The sequence below is a fragment of the Rattus norvegicus genome, chromosome 15 (assembly GCF_036323735.1).
Source record: "Rattus norvegicus strain BN/NHsdMcwi chromosome 15, GRCr8, whole genome shotgun sequence".
Classification (NCBI taxonomy): Eukaryota; Metazoa; Chordata; class Mammalia; order Rodentia; family Muridae; genus Rattus; species Rattus norvegicus.
Window position 1 is genome coordinate 37,441,161 of NC_086033.1, and position 18,563 is coordinate 37,459,723.

Genomic DNA, 18,563 nt, shown 5'->3' on the forward strand with positions numbered 1-18,563 from the left:
TCAAAATCATTGCATAGGCAAGGATGATTTTGAATTTGTGGTTCTGCCTCCATTTCTATAGTGTAGGTATTACAGGACTGAACTTAGGGCTTTGTACATGGTTAGAAAATACTGTATCAACTGAGCTACAGCCCTCAGCCCATTATGAATCTTACATTTAAATCTTTTTAAATTACATTTTTATTTATTTTGTGTGTTGCTTTATTGTATGTTGATGTGAATGTGCTATGGTGTGGACAGCATAGGACAGTTCTGGAAATTGGTTCTGTCCTTCTACCATTTGGGTCTTATAAGTTAAGTTCAGGTTCTCAGGCTTGGCAAGAGATGACCAATTTTGACCAGTCGTTGGTCACTTTTGCTGGCCTTGGATCATATGTGAATGCTATGTTATAAATTTGAATGATAAATTTGAATGATAAATTTGAATTCTGTATGGCTTGTGCTATGAAAAGAAAGACGCCTCTAAATTTTCTCGGAGCAGCAGCCTGCTTAGCACCGTTTACATCATCCATGGCTTCTGCCCCATCTGCTCTGTAAGAGGTGCAGACCTGACATTCGGGACATTTCTTATTTCTACTTCCTCCTCCTCCCCTCACCTCTTTGTTGCTGCCCTTTGAGCTACTCTGACCCTACTTATAAATGACAGGTAAACTGACTCTGCTCTACATTTATGGTGAGTTATAAAGGAATTTGAAATAGTTGTCAATGGTAAATAGTTATTGGACCTGAACCCCCAGCTATTTCATTTTTTGAAATCTATGTATAACATAGGAAATTTCAGTATTTTCAGACATTTAAACAGTACTCTCAGTGTTCCAGAATAAAGCAGCAAATTACTTAAATGACCCTAGTAAGGGGCACTGTTACATTAGCGAAATGGACTTCCTTAGAACTGGTGAAGGGCAGGAGCTCTCCTAGGGCTAAGCGGGAGCAGTTGCCATTAAAAAGAAATGATTAAAGCTTCCATTTGTGTTTTGTTCTTTTTTTTTTTTTTTAATTAACTTGAGTATTTCTTATATACATTTCGAGTGTTATTCCCTTTCCCGGTTTCCGGGCAAACATCCCCCTCCCCCTCCCCTTCCTTATGGGTGTTCCCCTCCCCACCCTCCCCCCATTGCCGCCCTCCCCCCACCAGTCTAGTTCACTGGGGGTTCAGTCTTAGCAGGACCCAGTGCTTCCCCTTCCACTGGTGCTCTTACTAGGATATTCATTGCTACCTATGAGGTCAGAGTCCAGGGTCAGTCCATGTATAGTCTTTAGGTAGTGGCTTAGTCCCTGGAAGCTCTGGTTGCTTGGCATTGTTGTACATATGGGGTCTTGAGCCCCTTCAAGCTCTTCCAGTTCTTTCTCTGATTCCTTCAACGGGGGTCCTATTCTCAGTTCAGTGGTTTGCTGCTGGCATTCGCCTCTGTATTTGCTGTATTCTGGCTGTGTCTCTCAGGAGCGATCTACATCCTGCTCCTGTCGGTCTGCACTTCTTTGCTTCATCCATATTGTCTAATTGGGTGGCTGTATATGTATGGGCTACATGTGGGGCAGGCTCTGAATGGGTGTTCCTTCAGTCTCTGTTTTAATCTTTGCCTCTCTATTCCCTGCCAAGGGTATTCTTGTTCCCCTTTTAAAGAAGGAGTGAAGCATTCACATTTTGATCATCCGTCTTGAGTTTCATTTGTTCTAGGCATCTAGGATAATTCAAGCATTTTGGCTAATAGCCACTTATCAATGAGTGCATACCATGTATGTCTTTCTGTGATTGGGTTAGCTCACTCAGGATGATATTTTCCAGTTCCAACCATTTGCCTACGAATTTCATAAAGTCATTGTTTTTGATAGCTGAGTAATATTCCATTGTGTAGATGTACCACATTTTCTGTATTCATTTCTCTGTTGAAGGGCATCTGGGTTCTTTCCAGCTTCTGGCTATTATAAATAAGGCTGTGATGAACATAGTGGAGCACGTGTCTTTTTTATATGTTGGGGCATCTTTTGGGTATATGCCCAAGAGAGGTATAGCTGGATCCTCAGGCATTTCAATGTCCAATTTTCTGAGGAACCTCCAGACTGATTTCCAGAATGGTTGTACCAGTCTGCAACACCACCAACAATGGAGGAGTGTTCCTCTTTCTCCGCATCCTCCCCAGCATTTGCTGTCACCTGAGTTTTTGATCTTAGCCATTCTCACTGGCATGAGGTGAAATCTCAGGGTTGTTTTGATTTGCATTTCCCTTATGACTAAAGATGTTGAACATTTCTTTAGGTGTTTCTCAGCCATTCGGCATTCCTCAGCTGTGAATTGTTTGTTTAGCTCTGAACCCCATTTTTTAATTGGGTTATTTGTCTCTCTGCGGTCTAACTTCTTGAGTTCTTTGTATATTTTGGATATAAGGCCTCTATCTGTTGTAGGATTGGTAAAGATCTTTTCCCAATCTGTTGGTTGCCGTTTTGTCCTAACCACAGTGTCCTTTGCCTTACAAAAGCTTTGCAGTTTTATGAGATCCCATTTGTCTATTCTTCATCTTAGAGATAAGCCATTGGTGTTTTCTTCAGGAAATTTTTTCCAGTGCCCATGTGTTCCAGATGCTTCCCTAGTTTTTCTTCTATTAGTTTGAGTGTGTCTGGTTTGATGTGGAGGTCCTTGATCCACTTGGACTTAACCTTTGTACAGGGTGATAAGCATGGATCGATCTGCATTCTTCTACATGTTGACCTCCAGTTGAACCAGCACCATTTGCTGAAAATGCTATCTTTTTTCCATTTGATGGTTTTGGCTCCTTTGTCAAAAATCAAGTGACCATAGGTGTGTGGGTTCATTTCTGGGTCTTCAATTCTATTCCATTGGTCTATCTGTCTGTCTCTGTACCAATACCATGCAGTTTTTATCACTATTGCTCTGTAATACTGCTTGAGTTCAGGGATAGTGATTCCCCCTGAAGTCCTTTTATTGTTGAGGATAGCTTTAGCTATCCTGGGTTTTTTGTTATTCCAGATGAATTTGCAAATTGTTCTGTCTAACTCTTTGAAGAATTGGATTGGTATTTTGATGGGGATTGCATTGAATCTGTAGATTGCTTTTGGTAAAATGGCCATTTTTACTATATTAATCCTGCCAATCCATGAGCATGGGAGATCTTTCCATCTTCTGAGGTCTTCTTCAATTTCTTCCTTCAGTGTCTTGAAGTTCTTATTGTACAAATCTTTTACTTGCTTGGTTAAAGTCACACCGAGGTACTTTATATTATTTGGGTCTATTATGAAGGGTGTCGTTTCCCTAATTTCTTTCTCGGCTTGTTTCTCTTTTGTATAGAGGAAGGCAACTGATTTATTTGAGTTAATTTTATACCCAGCCACTTTGCTGAAGTTGTTTATCAGCTTTAGTAGTTCTCTGGTGGAACTTTTGGGATCCCTTAAATATACTATCATATCATCTGCAAATAGTGATATTTTGACTTCTTCTTTTCCGATCTGTATCCCCTTGACCTCCTTTTGTTGTCTGATTGCTCTGGATAGAACTTCAAGAACTATATTGAATAAGTAGGGAGAGAGTGGGCAGCCTTGTCTAGTCCCTGATTTTAGTGGGATTGCTTCAAGTTTCTCTCCATTTAGTTTAATGTTAGCAACTGGTTTGCTGTATATGGCTTTTACTATGTTTAGGTATGGGCCTTGAATTCCTATTCTTTCCAGGACTTTTATCATGAAGGGGTGTTGAATTTTGTCAAATGCTTTCTCAGCATCTAATGAAATGATCATGTGGTTTTGTTCTTTCAGTTTGTTTATATAATGGATCACGTTGATGGTTTTCCGTATATTAAACCATCCCTGCATGCCTGGGATGAAGCCTACTTGATCATGGTGGATGATTGTTTTGATGTGCTCTTGGATTCGGTTTGCCAGAATTTTATTGAGTATTTTTGCGTCGATATTCATAAGGGAAATTGGTCTGAAGTTCTCTTTCTTTGTTGGGTCTTTGTGTGGTTTAGGTATAAGAGTAATTGTGGCTTCATAGAAGGAGTTCAGTAGTGATCCATCTGTTTCAATTTTGTGGAATAGTTTGCATAATATTGGTATGAGGTCTTCTATGAAGGTCTGATAGAATTCTGCACTAAACCCGTCTGGACCTGGGCTCTTTTTGGTTGGGAAACCTTTAATGACTGCTTCTATTTCCTTAGGAGTTATGGGGTTGTTTAACTGGTTTATCTGTTCCTGATTTAACTTCGGTACCTGGTATCTGTCTAGGAAATTGTCCATTTCTTGCAGATTTTCAAGTTTTGTTGAATATCGGCTTTTATACTAAGATCTGATGATTTTTTTTTTAAATTATTTGACTTTTCTCACTTTAATTCTTTTTTTTTTTTTTTTTCGGAGCTGGGGACCGAACCCAGGGCCTTGCGCTTCCTAGGTAAGCGCTCTACCACTGAGCTAAATCCCCAGCCCCCTGATGATTTTTTTAATTTCCTCTGAATCTGTAGTTATGTCTCCCTTTTCATTTCTGATTTTGTTAATTTGGACACACTCTCTGTGTCCTCTCGTTAGTCTGGCTAAGGGTTTATCTATCTTGTTGATTTTCTCAAAGAACCAACCTTTGGTTCTGTTGATTCTTTCTATAGTCCTTTTTGTTTCTACTTGGTTGATTTCAGCTCTGAGTTTGATTATTTCCTGCCTTCTACTCCTCCTGGGTGTATTTGCTTCTTTTTGTTCTAGAGCTTTTAGGTGTGCTGTCAAGCTGCTAACATATGCTCTTTCCTGTTTCTTTCTGCAGGCACTCAGCGCTAGAGTTTTCCTCTTAGCACAGCTTTCATTGTGTCCCATAAGTTTGGGAATGTTGTACCTTCATTTTCATTAAATTCTAAAAAGTTTTTAATTTCTTTCTTTATTTCTTCCTTTACCAGGTTATCATTGAGTAGAGCATTGTTCAATTTCCACGTATATGTGGGCATTCTTCCCTTATTGTTATTGAAGACCAGTTTTAGGCCGTGGTGGTCCGATAGCACGCATGGGATTATTTCTATCTTTCTGTACCTGTTAAGGCCCGTTTTTTGACCAATTATATGGTCAGTTTTGGAGAAAGTACCATGAGGAGCTGAGAAGAAGGTATATCCTTTTGCTTTAGGATAGACTGTTCTATAAATATCTGTTAAGTCCATTTGGCTCATGACTTCTCTTAGTCTGTCTTCGTCTCTGTTTAATTTCTGTTTCCATGATCTGTCCATTGATGAGAGTGGGGTGTTGAAATCTCCTACTATTATTGTGTGAGGTGCAATGTGTGTTTTGAGCTTTAGTAAGGTTTCTTTTACGTATGTAGGTGCCCTTGTATTTGGGGCATAGATATTTAGGATTGAGAGTTCATCTTGGTGGATTTTTCCTTTGATGAATATGAAGTGTCCTTCCTTATCTTTTTTGATGAATTTTAGTTGAAAATTGATTTTATTTGATATTAGAATGGCTACTCCAGCTTGCTTCTTCCGACCATTTGCTTGGAAAGTTGTTTTCCAGCCTTTCACTCTGAGGTAGTGTCTGTCTTTGTCTCTGAGGTGTGTTTCCTGTAGGCAGCAGAATGCAGGGTCCTCGTTGCGTATCCAGTTTGTTAATCTATGTCTTTTTATTGGGGAGTTGAGGCCATTGATGTTGAGAGATATTAAGGAATAGTGATTATTGCTTCCTGTTATATTCATATTTGGATGTGAGGTTATGTTTGTGTGCTTTTCTTCTCATTGTTTTATTGCCAAGACGATTACTTTCTTGCTTCTTCTAGGGTATAGCTTGCCTCCTTATGTTGGGCTTTACCCTTTATTATCCTTTGTAGTGCTGGATTTGTAGAAAGATATTGTGTAAATTTGTTTTTGTCATGGAATATCTTGGTTTCTCCATCTATGTTAATTGAGAGTTTTGCAGGATACAGTAACCTGGGCTGGCATTTGTGTTCTCTTAGGGTCTGTATGACATCTGTCCAGGATCTTCTGGCCTTCATAGTTTCTGGCGAAAAGTCTGGTGTGATTCTGATAGGTCTCCCTTTATATGTTACTTGACCTTTTTCCCTTACTGCTTTTAATATTCTTTCTTTATTTTGTGCGTTTGGTGTTTTGACTATTATGTGACGGGAGGTGTTTCTTTTCTGGTCCAATCTATTTGGAGTTCTGTAGGCTTCTTGTATGCCTATGGGTATCTCTTTCTTTAGGTTAGGGAAGTTTTCTTCTATGATTTTGTTGAAGATATTTACTGGTCCTTTGAGCTGGGAGTCTTCACTCTCTTCTATACCTATTATCCTTAGGTTTGATCTTCTCATTGAATCCTGGATTTCCTGTATGTTTTGGACCAGTAGCTTTTTCTGCTTTACATTATCTTTGACAGTTGAGTCAATGATTTCTATGGAATCTTCTGCTCCTGAGATTCTCTCTTCCATCTCTTGTATTCTGTTGGTGAAGCTTGTATCTACAGCTCCTTGTCTCTTCTTTTGGTTTTCTATATCCAGGGTTGTTTCCATGTGTTCTTTCTTGATTGCTTCTATTTCCATTTTTAATTCCTTCAACTGTTTGTTTATGATTTCCTGGAATTCTTTCAGGGATTTTTGCGATTCCTCTCTGTAGGCTTCTACTTGTTCTCTAAGGGAGTTCTTCACGTCTTTCTTGAAGTCCTCCAGCATCATGATCAAATATGATTTTGAAACTAGATCTTGCTTTTCTGGTGTGTTTGGATATTCCATGTTTGTTTTGATGGGAGAATTGGGCTCCGATGTTGCCATGTAGTGTTGGTTTCTGTTGCTTGGGTTCCTGCGCTTGCCTCTCGCCATCAGATTATCTCTAGTGTTACTTTGTTCTGCTCTTTCTGACAGTGGCTAGACTGTCCTATAAGCCTGTGTGTCAAGAGTGCTGTAGACCTGTTTTCCTGTTTTCTTTCAGCCTGTTATGGGGACAGAGTGTTCTGCTTTCGGGTGTGTAGTTTTTCCTCTCTACAGGTCTTCAGCTGTTCCTGTGGGCCTGTGTCTTGAGTTCACCAGGCAGGTCACTTGCAGCAGAAAAGTTGGTCTTACCTGTGGTCCCAATGCTCAAGTTTGCTCGCGGGGTGCTGCCCATGAGCTCTCTGAGGCAGCAGCAACCAGGAAGATCTGCGCTGCCGTTTCCGGGAGGTTCAGTGCACCAGGGTTCCAGATGGCGTTCGGTGTTTTCCTCTGGAATCAGTAATGTGTGCAGAGTGCAGTCTCTTCTAGTTTCCCAGGCGTGTCTGCCTCTCTGAAGGTTTAGCTCTCCCTCCCACAGGATTTGGGTGCAGAGAACTGTTTATCCGGTCTGTTCCTTCAGGTTCCGGGGGTGTCTCAGGCGCAGGGGTCCTGCCGCTCCTGGGCCCTCCCCCACGGGAACCCAGAGGCCTTATACAGTTTCCTCTTGGGCCAGGGATGTGGGCAGGGGTGGGCAGTGTTGGTGGTCTCTTCTGCTCTGCAGCCTCAGGAGTGCCCACCTGACCAGGCGGTGAGGTCTCTCTCCCACGGGGTCTGGGAGCAGAGAGCTGCTGCGGGCCAGGATCCGCGGGTGTGGGACTTCCGGTAAACACAGGGAGTGTCCGGTCCTAGAGGAATTCTGCCTCTGTGTGTCCCGAGTTCATCAGGCAGGTCACTTGCAGCAGAAAAGTTGGTCTTACCTGTGGTCCCAAGGCTCAAGTTTGCTCGCGGGGTGCTGCCCACGAGCTCTCTGCGGCGGCAGCAACCAGGAAGTTTTGTTTTGTTCTTAAACACATTTGTGCTAGACATGTACACACAGACGCAGATATCTCTCTGTGTCACACGCACGCGCGCTCGCGCTGACACACACACACACACACAGAGGTATTTATTACCTCTGGAAGGGTACAAACTACTGATAATAGGGATTGCTTTCACTGTGGGGAAGACTTAACTTTCCAGTATTCTTTTGTACCATTTGAAATGGCTTTATTGTTTGTTTTTTTTTCCTTATCCATATCCTTAAGAATGCTTAAGAATCACTAGAGGTGTCTGGTTACAGTGACAGTTACCTCTAGTGATATTTTATGGTGCCCACACCTCATTGAATGTGTGAGATGATGTTAGGGCTAATCCTTGGTGCTATTGGGAGCAGTCTCTGGGTGGTAGGAACTGAGGGATTGGCTGGTGTGCTGAAGCCCCATTACACTCTCATAGTGTGTGTGTGTGTGTGTGTGTGTGTGTGTGTGTGTGTGTGTGTGTAAGGCAGGGGTTAGTGCAGAAAGAACTGTCTTTAGTGGCTGATTTTAAAGAGCGAAGGGGAGTTAGCGGGAATGTCAGCATTCTGGGTCCTCACTACGAAAGCTAGTTCTGTTCTGTTTCCAGAGCTGAGAGGCAGAATGGAAATGCACTGGCATGATAGGGCTTTGTGTTTGAACAGACCCCGTGGAATCCCACCACTTCTTTTCAGCATTACAGAAATTGGAGCCCACCTAGTACTCCTTGCATACAACTCTATTGTTCAGAGTCTGTGTCTGTACGTATCTCCTTCCTGTAGGGCTCCATTTGAGCTCACGGAGCCTGGCCAAAAGTCCACAGTCATTCGCTCAGCACCCAGACTGGAATAGGCAGCCTTCTCTTTGTAAGTGTGAGTGATACTGTGTGTCTGTAGACACTTTAATTCACTTCCTCGTGCAGCTTCACCTACTTTCAGCTTTCTGGGGAATAGCACATTTTGTCATGAAGCAGTGGCTCTGTGTAGTGGGGACCTTCTATAAGGAACAAGCTTTTCAGTGCCCTGGGTTTGGGCACAGTGAATGTGGAGGTGGAAATGATGCTTCTGATTTTTCTAATTTCCTCTCACCCCCAGCCTGCAAATAAGAACTGACAGATAAAATGAGGATTGCAATGTCTGCTTGTTTGAGACAGGATCTCTTATATAGCTCTAACGGTCCTGATAGAGCAGGCTGTCTCAAACTCACCTGCCTCTTACCGCCAGAATTCTGGTTTAGTGCTGTAATGTTTTTCTGAATCCCTGAGTGAAATATCCCTAGGAGAGGCCAGATCCGTATAGGTAGCAGCCTTTTCTGTTGGAAACATGTGCATGTTTATAATAGGTGAGTCTGCGAGTGTTTGTAACAGGTGAGTCTGCTAGTGTTTGTAACAGGTGAGTCTGCTAGTGTTTGTAACAGGTGAGTCTGCTAGTGTTTGTAACAGGTGAGTCTGCTAGTGTTTGTAACAGGTGAGTCTGCTAGTGTTTGTAACAGGTGAGTCTGCTAGTGTTTGGCAAGGAGAACACCTGTGTCTAGTATGTTGCGCTCTCCTTTCAGGAAAAGGCCTGGTTTGAAGGTTCCAGAAGGATTTGACACATTGGGGAAGTGAGTGATCCATTTCACTGATGGTAGGTAGATTTTTCTGGAATTATCTTTTGGTGGCATTATTAATAATTTAAAGACTCTTGTTAAATTTAGCCTAGTGTGTATTAATTTATTCTTGTTTTATTTTTCACTTGCAGCGGAGATGTCAGCTGATTTATAGGAGTCATCCAAAGCCACAGTCATGGTAGATGTAGGAAAGTGGCCAATCTTCACTCTGCTCTCGCCCCAGGAAACTGGATCTATCAGGAAAGCATGTGTCTTTGGAATCTCGGCCAGCGAGGCGATCTATGTCACTGACAGTGATGAGGTAAGACTGGAAACAAGTTGAGTTTGGGAGCCTTTTGGTGGGGTTGGACTTGAAACCTGATAGTTTGAAGGCTGAGAATAGGTTTGGGATGAAGAGAATCTGAAATTCAGGAAGAGCACCTTGATGTGTTTTCCAGTTTTGTATTTTAGTGCCTTCTGTTCTGTAGTGTAGACTAACATTGCAAAGTCTGAGTGTTATCGGCAGACACTGCAAATTTCTTACTATCTTTATTAGTCTCTTCTTGTCACCTGGGCTATCAAACTAGACGTGAGTATGTCTTATTTTCTGAGCAGGGGCAAGGAGCTGTGGTTTTGTCAGATGATGTAGGCAAAGGTATTTGTTTTCTAGGTCTTCGTGTTTGGACTGAACTATAGTAACTGTCTAGGAACTGGAGATAACCAGAGCACCCTGGTGCCCAAGAAACTAGAAGCTTTGTGTGGAAAAAGGATCAAAAGCCTTAGTTATGGGAGTGGTCCCCATGTCCTCCTCAGCACTGAAGGTAAAGACAGAAAACTGTAGCTTTTTGGTTTGTGGGTAATTGACAGTTAATTCTGAGCCAAGGAAAAGGCAAATCAAATAACTAACTTTAAATTGTTCTTTATTTGAGAGTATAGAAAGAAGGAACAATATAAGGCACTTGAGGCTGACTCTATGCTAGCAGCAGTGTGTGGTGTACATGAAGACATGTCATGTCTTGAAGGTTTTCAGACTTTCAATGTAAATTGCAGAATGCTGGACAGGGCAAAGGATTTGATTCCTAGCCTGGTATTTTAGTGATTCTGTGATCACAAGGTAACTTTGAAAGGGTTTCTTTTATATATACACACACATACATATATACATACACTGTAATTTATATATAAATCATATTTTTATAAACATGTGTTATATATAATACATAAGCTTATATATTAAATTGAATATATTTATGAGACATGTAAATATATTTTATATAAAATAAATTGGCTGTATAATAAATATGTACAAATATATCATTATATAATGCCATATGATCTATATAAATATATATGTTTATATGTAAATATATGCAAATGTATTTAAATTTGTTTTTTATTATGATCTGAACTACTTGTGTGTACAGTGGGGAGGCGAGTTCACATTAGTACAGGGCCTGCAGAGGCTAGAGACGCTAAAGCTTCATGGAGCTGGGGTTATAGGTGGTCGTGAGCCATCCGATGTGGGAACTTCGGTCCTCTGGAAAAGTAGTATATATTCTTAGCCATTCCTCCAGCCCTCTTTGGTATATGTTTATAAACACACATAATATGGATTTTTTTCCCTTTGTGTGGTTGCTGAATCTTGAATCAAGATGTCTTAGTTTATTCTGAAGAACATCTATATGATTGCCATATTGAAGGCATAGGAGAAGTGGACAGATTCTTGTCCTGTTGACTGTGCCTCACCAAGGTTACCAAAGAAGCATAGATGTTCTCCCTTGGTGATTGTCAGTACTGTGGGCAAGCAATTCTCCGACAGTTTGTCACATGTAACTTCTTCCCTTTGAGTTTTAGGTCTTCTGTCACCTACAGATGCTCTAGTTCTGTTAGTTAGTCCTGTAGGGCAGCTTTTGGGGGACAAATTGCATCTCTGCTTTTGTGTCTTTGCTAGGGAACCCCAGTTTCCACTGATGCTGGTCAGCTGCCTCAAGTCTTTATCCACTCTACTTCTCTGTATCTTTCTCAGAGGCTGTTAGAGCTGATCCTCATACAGGACTCTGACTGGGTTTGAGCATAGTAAGGCAATCTGTCATGACTACTCTAAATAGTCATTCCATTGCCACCACTCTGGCCCTTTTAGCTACTGCTCTACCAGCTGGTTCCCTATTACTCATTGTGGCCTAAGGGTTTGAAAGTTTCCAAACAGTTCTTGATACCTGACTCTAAGTACTGAAGAACACGCTTAATATTGCAAACACACTGAAAGACACACTTTCAAATTACTGACTTTCTTCAAAGTTGTGATTTTTGAAAGCTGTCATGATCATTGATAATTATGTTAATTGACTAGACAATAGGTTTTTGTTTTCAATATCTTGAGTGTTAAATTTAGTATACAAATAATTGAGGTTTGATGAGATAAATTTTTAATTTCTTATCTTTATAGTATAGTTTATACAATATATTAAGCATACTATACATTGAATACCATATGTTTGATTGATTACTATGTCTATGTGTGTTATAACCAATCAAATAATTTTTAAAACTCGGTGTGTGTGTGTGTGTGTGTGTGTGTGTGTGTGTGTGTGTATGTATACATGTGTGTTCATGTTTGAGTACAGGTAGGGGTGTGGAAGGGTGGGTGTTGGTGTTGGTGTGTGTGTTAGGGGGGTGTCACAGTGCAAATGACCCATTAGTCATTGCCATCATCTTGTTTAAGACAAGACCTCTCTATTGTTAAGCTCTGATGGGTAGACTCCAAGCCTCTTGGGATTCTCCTTGGGTTACAGACATGTACTATCCTGCCCAATTTTACAGTAGTTCTGGGGATTCCTATGCAGGTCCTCACCTTTTGCATGGCAAGTACTTTATCCAATGAGACATCTCCCAGTAGTTTTAAAATCATTTTAACACTTTAAACAAGTGGAAGCTGGGGGTGTAGCTCCATTGATAAGAGTACTTATGGAGTATGTATGCAGGCTTGGATTCTGTCTCCAGCACACTTAAAGCCAGAGCTGATGGTCCATGCCTATAACCCCAGCACTTTGGAGGTGGAGGTACCAGAACTAGAAATTCAAGGCCACCTTCTGCTATTTGTTGAGTTTGGGCCACCCTGGGGTATATGAGACTGCCTCAAAACAAAAGCAAAGGGTTGTGGAGATGGCACGATAGGTACATGCCTGCCGTTGAGGCATTTGGACCTGAGTCTAGATTCCCAGCACCCATATAAAAAACTGGCTATGTTAGTGCATGCCTCTTAACTCCAGTGCTGGAGGAATGGAGGGTAGGCAGATCCCTGGAACCTGAGGGTAAATTGGCCTAGCCAGTGGTGAACTCCAGGTTCATTGAGAGACTCTCAAAAAATAACACAAATGGTAGAGGAAAACACCAGATGTTCACCTCCGGCTTCCACATGCATACAGTATACACACATACACATGCTTCTCTTACTGATGTGTGCAGTGGGGTGTGTGCTTGTGTGTGTGTGTGTGTACAAGCAAGCACATGTTCAGAGGACAACCCTTGGAGTTAGTTTACTCTTGTGCTTGTGTCTTTGGTTAGCAGGTACCTTTGCCCACTGAGCCACCTTACTAACCAGCCCTCCCACCTTATTGGGCAAAGTCTGTCAGCAGTGCCCTGTACTCGCCCTCCCACCTTATTGGGCAAAGTCTGTCAGCAGTGCCCTGTACTCGCCCTCCCACCTTATTGGGGCAAAGTCTGTCAGCAGTGCCCTGTGCTCGCCCTCCCACCTTATTGGGGCAAAGTCTGTCAGCAGTGCCCTGCGCTCGCCCTCCCACCTTATTGGGGCAAAGTCTGTCAGCAGTGCCCTGTGCTCGCCCTCCCACCTTATTGGGGCAAAGTCTGTCAGCAGTGCCCTGTGCTCGCCCTCCCACCTTATTGGGGCAAAGTCTGTCAGCAGTGCCCTGTGCTCGCCCTCTCACCTTATTGGGGCAAAGTCTGTCAGCAGTGCCCTGTGCTCGCCCTCCCACCTTATTGGGGCAAAGTCTGTCAGCAGTGCCCTGTGCTCGCCCTCCCACCTTATTGGGGCAAAGTCTGTCAGCAGTGCCCTGTGCTCGCCCTCCCACCTTATTGGGGCAAAGTCTGTCAGCAGTGCCCTGTGCTCACCCTCCCACCTTATTGGGCAAAGTCTGTCAGCAGTGCCCTGTGCTCGCCCTCCCACCTTATTAGGGCAAAGTCTGCCAGCAGTGCCCTGTGCTCGACCCCCCCCCCCACCTTATTGGGCAAAGTCTGTCAGCAGTGCCCTGCACTCGCCCTCCCACCTTATTGGGGCAAAGTCTGTCAGCAGTGCCCTGTGCTCGCCCTCCCACCTTATTGGGGCAAAGTCTGTCAACAGTGCCCTGTGCTCGCCCTCCCACCTTATTGGGGCAAAGTCTGTCAGCAGTGCCCTGTGCTCGCCCTCCCACCTTATTGGGGCAAAGTCTGTCAGCAGTGCCCTGTGCTCGCCCTCCCACCTTATTGGGGCAAAGTCTGTCAGCAGTGCCCTGTGCTCGCCCTCTCACCTTATTGGGGCAAAGTCTGTCAGCAGTGCCCTGTGCTCGCCCTCCCACCTTATTGGGGCAAAGTCTGTCAGCAGTGCCCTGTGCTCGCCCTCCCACCTTATTGGGGCAAAGTCTGTCAGCAGTGCCCTGTGCTCGCCCTCCCACCTTATTGGGGCAAAGTCTGTCAGCAGTGCCCTGCACTCCAGGCTTGCTGTCGGCTAGGCTTCGGGGAGATGCTCCGTTTCTGTCATCCACTTCTCTGTACGCTGAGATTACAGATGCATGCCAGCGTATGCAGCTTTTTAATGTGGGTTTGTGGTAGTGGACAGCATGGGCTTTTACCACCGAACCATTTACCAGCCCGTTTTCTCTCCTATTGTAAAATAACATACTCTGTTTCTACATCTGAGTTTTCAGTTTGGGGTAGCATCTTTTAACTTTGCCTTGTGGCAGATAGAATTTAGCTCTTTGTCTTCTCTCTGTCTTGCCTTTATCTTTCAACATGAGGATACTACCATTTCAGTTAAATCCGTGTTGCTGTTTGCATTTTTTCCTTTTTTTGAAATTGGATATTTTATGTATATACATTTCAAATGTTTTCCCCTCTCCTAGTTTCCCCTGCTCCCATCTCCCTTCCCTTGCTTCTATAAGGATGCTCCCCCTCCCACTTCACCACCCTGGCATTTCCCTACACTGGGGAAATGAGCCTTTAAAGGGCCAAGGTCTTCTTCTCTTCCTATTGATGCCAGACAATGCCATCCTCTGCTACATATGCAGCTGGAGCCATGGGTCCCTCCCTGTGTACTCTTTAGTTGGTGTTTATTGGGGAGTGTGTAAGTATTATAGCTGGGTTTCCCCCTTTCTGTATGATGCCCACCCCCACACACACCCAATTCCTGAGGTTGATAATTGCTTTGGGCATTTTCACTTACTGGTGTCCATACACATCCATTATTAACATGTGTCCACTCTTTTATGGAATAGCACATCCAGATGATCTCTGGAGATTATCCCCATCTCTCTTCCAGAACTCTGAAGCTGACTGGTTACCCTCTCAAGCTGCCTGCACAGCTGCCAGCCCAAAGCTTCTCTTTCACTGTCATCCTCAAAAGTCTCTTCATGTTATCCTTTCTCATTCCCCTGTGTGTGTGTGTGTGTGTGTGTGTGTGTGTGTGTGTGTGTGTGTGTGAGAGAGAGAGAGAGAGAGAGAGAGAGAGAGAGAGAGAGAGAGTGTGTGAAATCCTCCTTGGATTTGCCCCTCACCTGGTGAAACACATTCCCTAGAGATGTTACAAGAAAGGGACATGAGGAAATCTGAGTCTGTCTTAAGATGATTTTACTGATGAGACTCAATGGGTTGACTCACCTCAGAATTTTAGCGTGGGAGACTGTTTTCTCCCACTGCTCTGGAGCAGGCACTTTTTAGCTTACTAGTAATCTGTAGGTCCTGCCTTCATTTCTAGAAAAGATTTTTACAACTTTTCATGGATACTTTCTTCCTTCCTTCCTTTTTTTCCTGCTTTGTTCTTTTTGGAATTTTTCTTACATAAAAGATAATTTTCTGACATTTTTATTCCTATGGATGTTCTAGAAAATTACTAAACTTACTAAAACCCCATAATAAATAAATTTACTTGTAGGGTGTGTGTGTGTGTGTGTGTGTGTGTGTGTGTGTGTGTGTGTGTGTGTGTATACCCCAAGTCCTTACCTAATCCTTGGAGCCCCATACAACCCAGTCCCAACTAGCAATGATGACAGGAAAGCCCTAGTATGTTCTTGCTGTGAATCTCTCAAATAATGGCGCACCTTGGAAATCTAGGGCTGGAATTGGCTCCCTGCCCATGTCCACCTTTGCACATGTTGGTTGATGCCTTTTCCGATTTGCTTTGTTACTTACACCATCTGTCTGTTTCCCAAAGTTTTTGTCCCATGTAACTAAGGCTAGCCTCAAATGAATTCTGTGGCCAATGGTGACCTTGAACTCTATATCCTCCTGTCCTACTGCAAGAGTTCAATCTAGAGAGCCTATTTTTATAGTAAACATTGACTTTGGCCACAGTGTTGCTCTTGGGTATGAGTGCCAAGACCTATCATGTGAGGTTGTTTCTGCCTTCCCTGTTCTTTCTCTAACTCTTAGCTCCCTGACTCCCTACTAGTGGTCATCTTATAGAGAGGAGGGCACAAATGCTGACACAGTGGGAGTTGCATGGGTTTACCAGTTCTTATTGGAGCTAGTGCTTCATGTGCTTGTGTGTTTAGATGGAGTCGTCTATGCCTGGGGCCATAATGGATACAGCCAGCTGGGAAACGGGACCACCAACCAAGGCATTGCCCCTATTCAAGTCTGCACTAATCTCTTGGTCAAACAAGTGGTTGAGGTAGCTTGTGGTTCACATCATTCCATGGCTTTAGCAGCTGATGGAGAGGTAAGTGTGCACCTTGATTTCTCTTAAACTGTCATAAAGTACATGATACAGAGGTTATTGTCGTAACAATGTTGAGTGCACAGCTCAGTAGCATTAAGCACAGTCACACTGTTCGGTCCATCCGTTCACAGATCTCTTCATCCTAAAAAGCTGAGGCTCCAAATTGTGAAATGTTCCTTCTCCTTGACACTGTATCTGACTACTTCAGGTACTGCCCGTACATAGAATCAAATAATATCTGTCAGTCAGTGACCATTCTCACTTAGCATAGTGTCCTCAAGGTTCATTTCTATGGTGTGTGACAATTTTAAACATATGTACAATGTATGTTGATCCTCTCAGCCTTATTCCACCACTTTTCTGGGCCCCTTCAGCATCCTCCTATCTTTGTGTCACTTTTGGGGTTTGAGGGGGTAACGCACTGAGTTGTGCTGCTGGACCATTGATTGATCTTGTTATCCCGTGCAGATAACCATAATTGCAACAAGTTCTTTAGTGCACCGCCGTGTCTTGTCCAGAAGACAGCATTTCCTAGCACTTTTCCAAGTATTCTTTTTTAAGGCTGAATGCATTATACACACACACACACACACACACACACACACACGTCGTTGTTGTTGTTGTTGTTGTTTATGTGCATTAAAGGAGGTTTTAGGAATTGAACCCATGGCCTCACACATGTTAGGCAAGTGCTCTACCCTAGGCCCATTCATTTATCTTGAATATATTGGGCATTCTCACTATTCAACTATTGTAAAAATCTCCTGCTTTACTTGTTACACCTTGTAGTAGCTAAAATAGCCAAGCAATAAAACCCATGTGGATACATCCTTTCTCCAGTAATATATGTGTCATGTAGTCAGAATCACCATTAGCCTGGCTTGGTATGTAACTGTCCATAGTCTCAGTACCAAAGACTTGAGAGCACGATGGACATTTCTAGGCCAGCCTGTGCTACAGAGGAAGAACTTGTCTCAACAAATGAAAAAGTAAGCCAACAAAACCTTTTAAATAAGTGGTTTTTATTGCATTTGTTTGTTTATTTATTTATTTATTTATTTGGGAGTTATGCTGTGGTATTCATGTAGAGATCAAAGGGCAACCTGTGGAAATTCTCTCCTTTTTCAAGTTTGTCTGGAGATGAAACTCAAGAGCCGTTACCTCTGAGCTATCTTGTTTATTTCAGAAAACTCTTTTGATGAGAAAACTTAGTGTTCAAGTTCATGTTCTTTGGCATTATTACAAATCAGATATGATATATGAGCTCCTAAGGACTCCTTTCTCACAGTGTATTTTGATTTTCATTGTTTATAATCATTTTAGAGGGAAGCAGCTTTCCAGTGTCATAGTAACTTGTTCAGCCTTGTGTCCCGTGCTTGTCGACTTACCCTGTTCACTTTCCCTCTGATCTCACATGACTGCTGCTCTCCACCTCGTGCCTTTGCTCAGGCCTGGTGTCTTGTTGGTCCAGTGCCATTGGTCTTTGTGAAGTAACTTTGAGATGCACCTGTCCAGTCTTACTTCCCTGACTGGTCCTCTGTGATTTCCTAAGCATAAACTAGGTCAGTCACACTGTGCCTTGTTTAAAGTTCTCCCAAGGTATTAGTTAGTTCTGCCACGTGGGGAAAGACTACAAAACTGATGCTGGGCAGTGCTTTGCAGTTAGAATGTACCAGAGGCGGGCAGAACACACAGGCCTTACCTGTTGCTTGTTCAGAGGAACCATGGTCCCCATTTACAATTAAATCCAGTGGCATTTTAAAGGAACTTGGAATATTTCAGAAGCACCAGAGGATTTCAATGATTATTGAAATTAGATGAATTTTGCACATTTCTGAAGCCTAGATACTTGTTTTGTTTGAATTGTTAACCTATTTTACTTTGGATAATGGTGCATTATTAAACTAGATATTTCTGAGTGTCCCTTGGCGAAGTATAGGTTATTTTTCTTGAATCTGTAAAACACATATTTCATCTAGGTTTTCATAGTCATAGCACCTTTTCTTTGAATATGTAAACAGTAGGTTTTACTGTTGTTGTCTGGATAGCATCAGGCATGTGAACGTAGAATGTGTTACAGGGAAGGAAGAAGCCAGTGTAGAATCTAGAAGCCATACTGGGGTTGTGTGAGTACTGCTTGTTACAGCAAAGGTGTGGGGTAGAGGAGGGGGTCTTAGAAATTCTGCCATTAAGCCTCCCTGTTCTCCATGTCCTCCTCCAGGTCCCTATACATCCTTCTCGACACATTTCCTCCTGACTTCACCCCACTCCTCGATAAGCCATCCAGGTACAGTTAGTACTGCCTGGATTGCATGCCTGTGGGGCCATTCACTGGACATCAGCT

At 42.8% G+C, this 18,563-nt stretch overlaps 1 protein-coding gene across 5 annotated transcripts in view; it reads left to right on the top strand.

The window, feature by feature from the left end:
- The window catches only part of Rcbtb1 (RCC1 and BTB domain containing protein 1), a 47,468-nt gene that overhangs the window by 10,708 nt on the left and 18,197 nt on the right, over positions 1 to 18,563 (top strand). For 4 of the 5 annotated variants that reach the window (XR_010057839.1, XM_039093499.2, XM_039093498.2 and 1 more), the window contains 4 exons: positions 9,259 to 9,329; positions 9,444 to 9,613; positions 9,962 to 10,112; positions 16,053 to 16,219. Coding sequence is in view for 4 of the 5 variants with exons in the window: in XM_039093499.2 (XP_038949427.1) it covers positions 9,488 to 9,613; positions 9,962 to 10,112; positions 16,053 to 16,219 (444 nt within the window). In the remaining variant the exon portion in view is untranslated. 5 annotated transcript variants of the gene reach the window in all.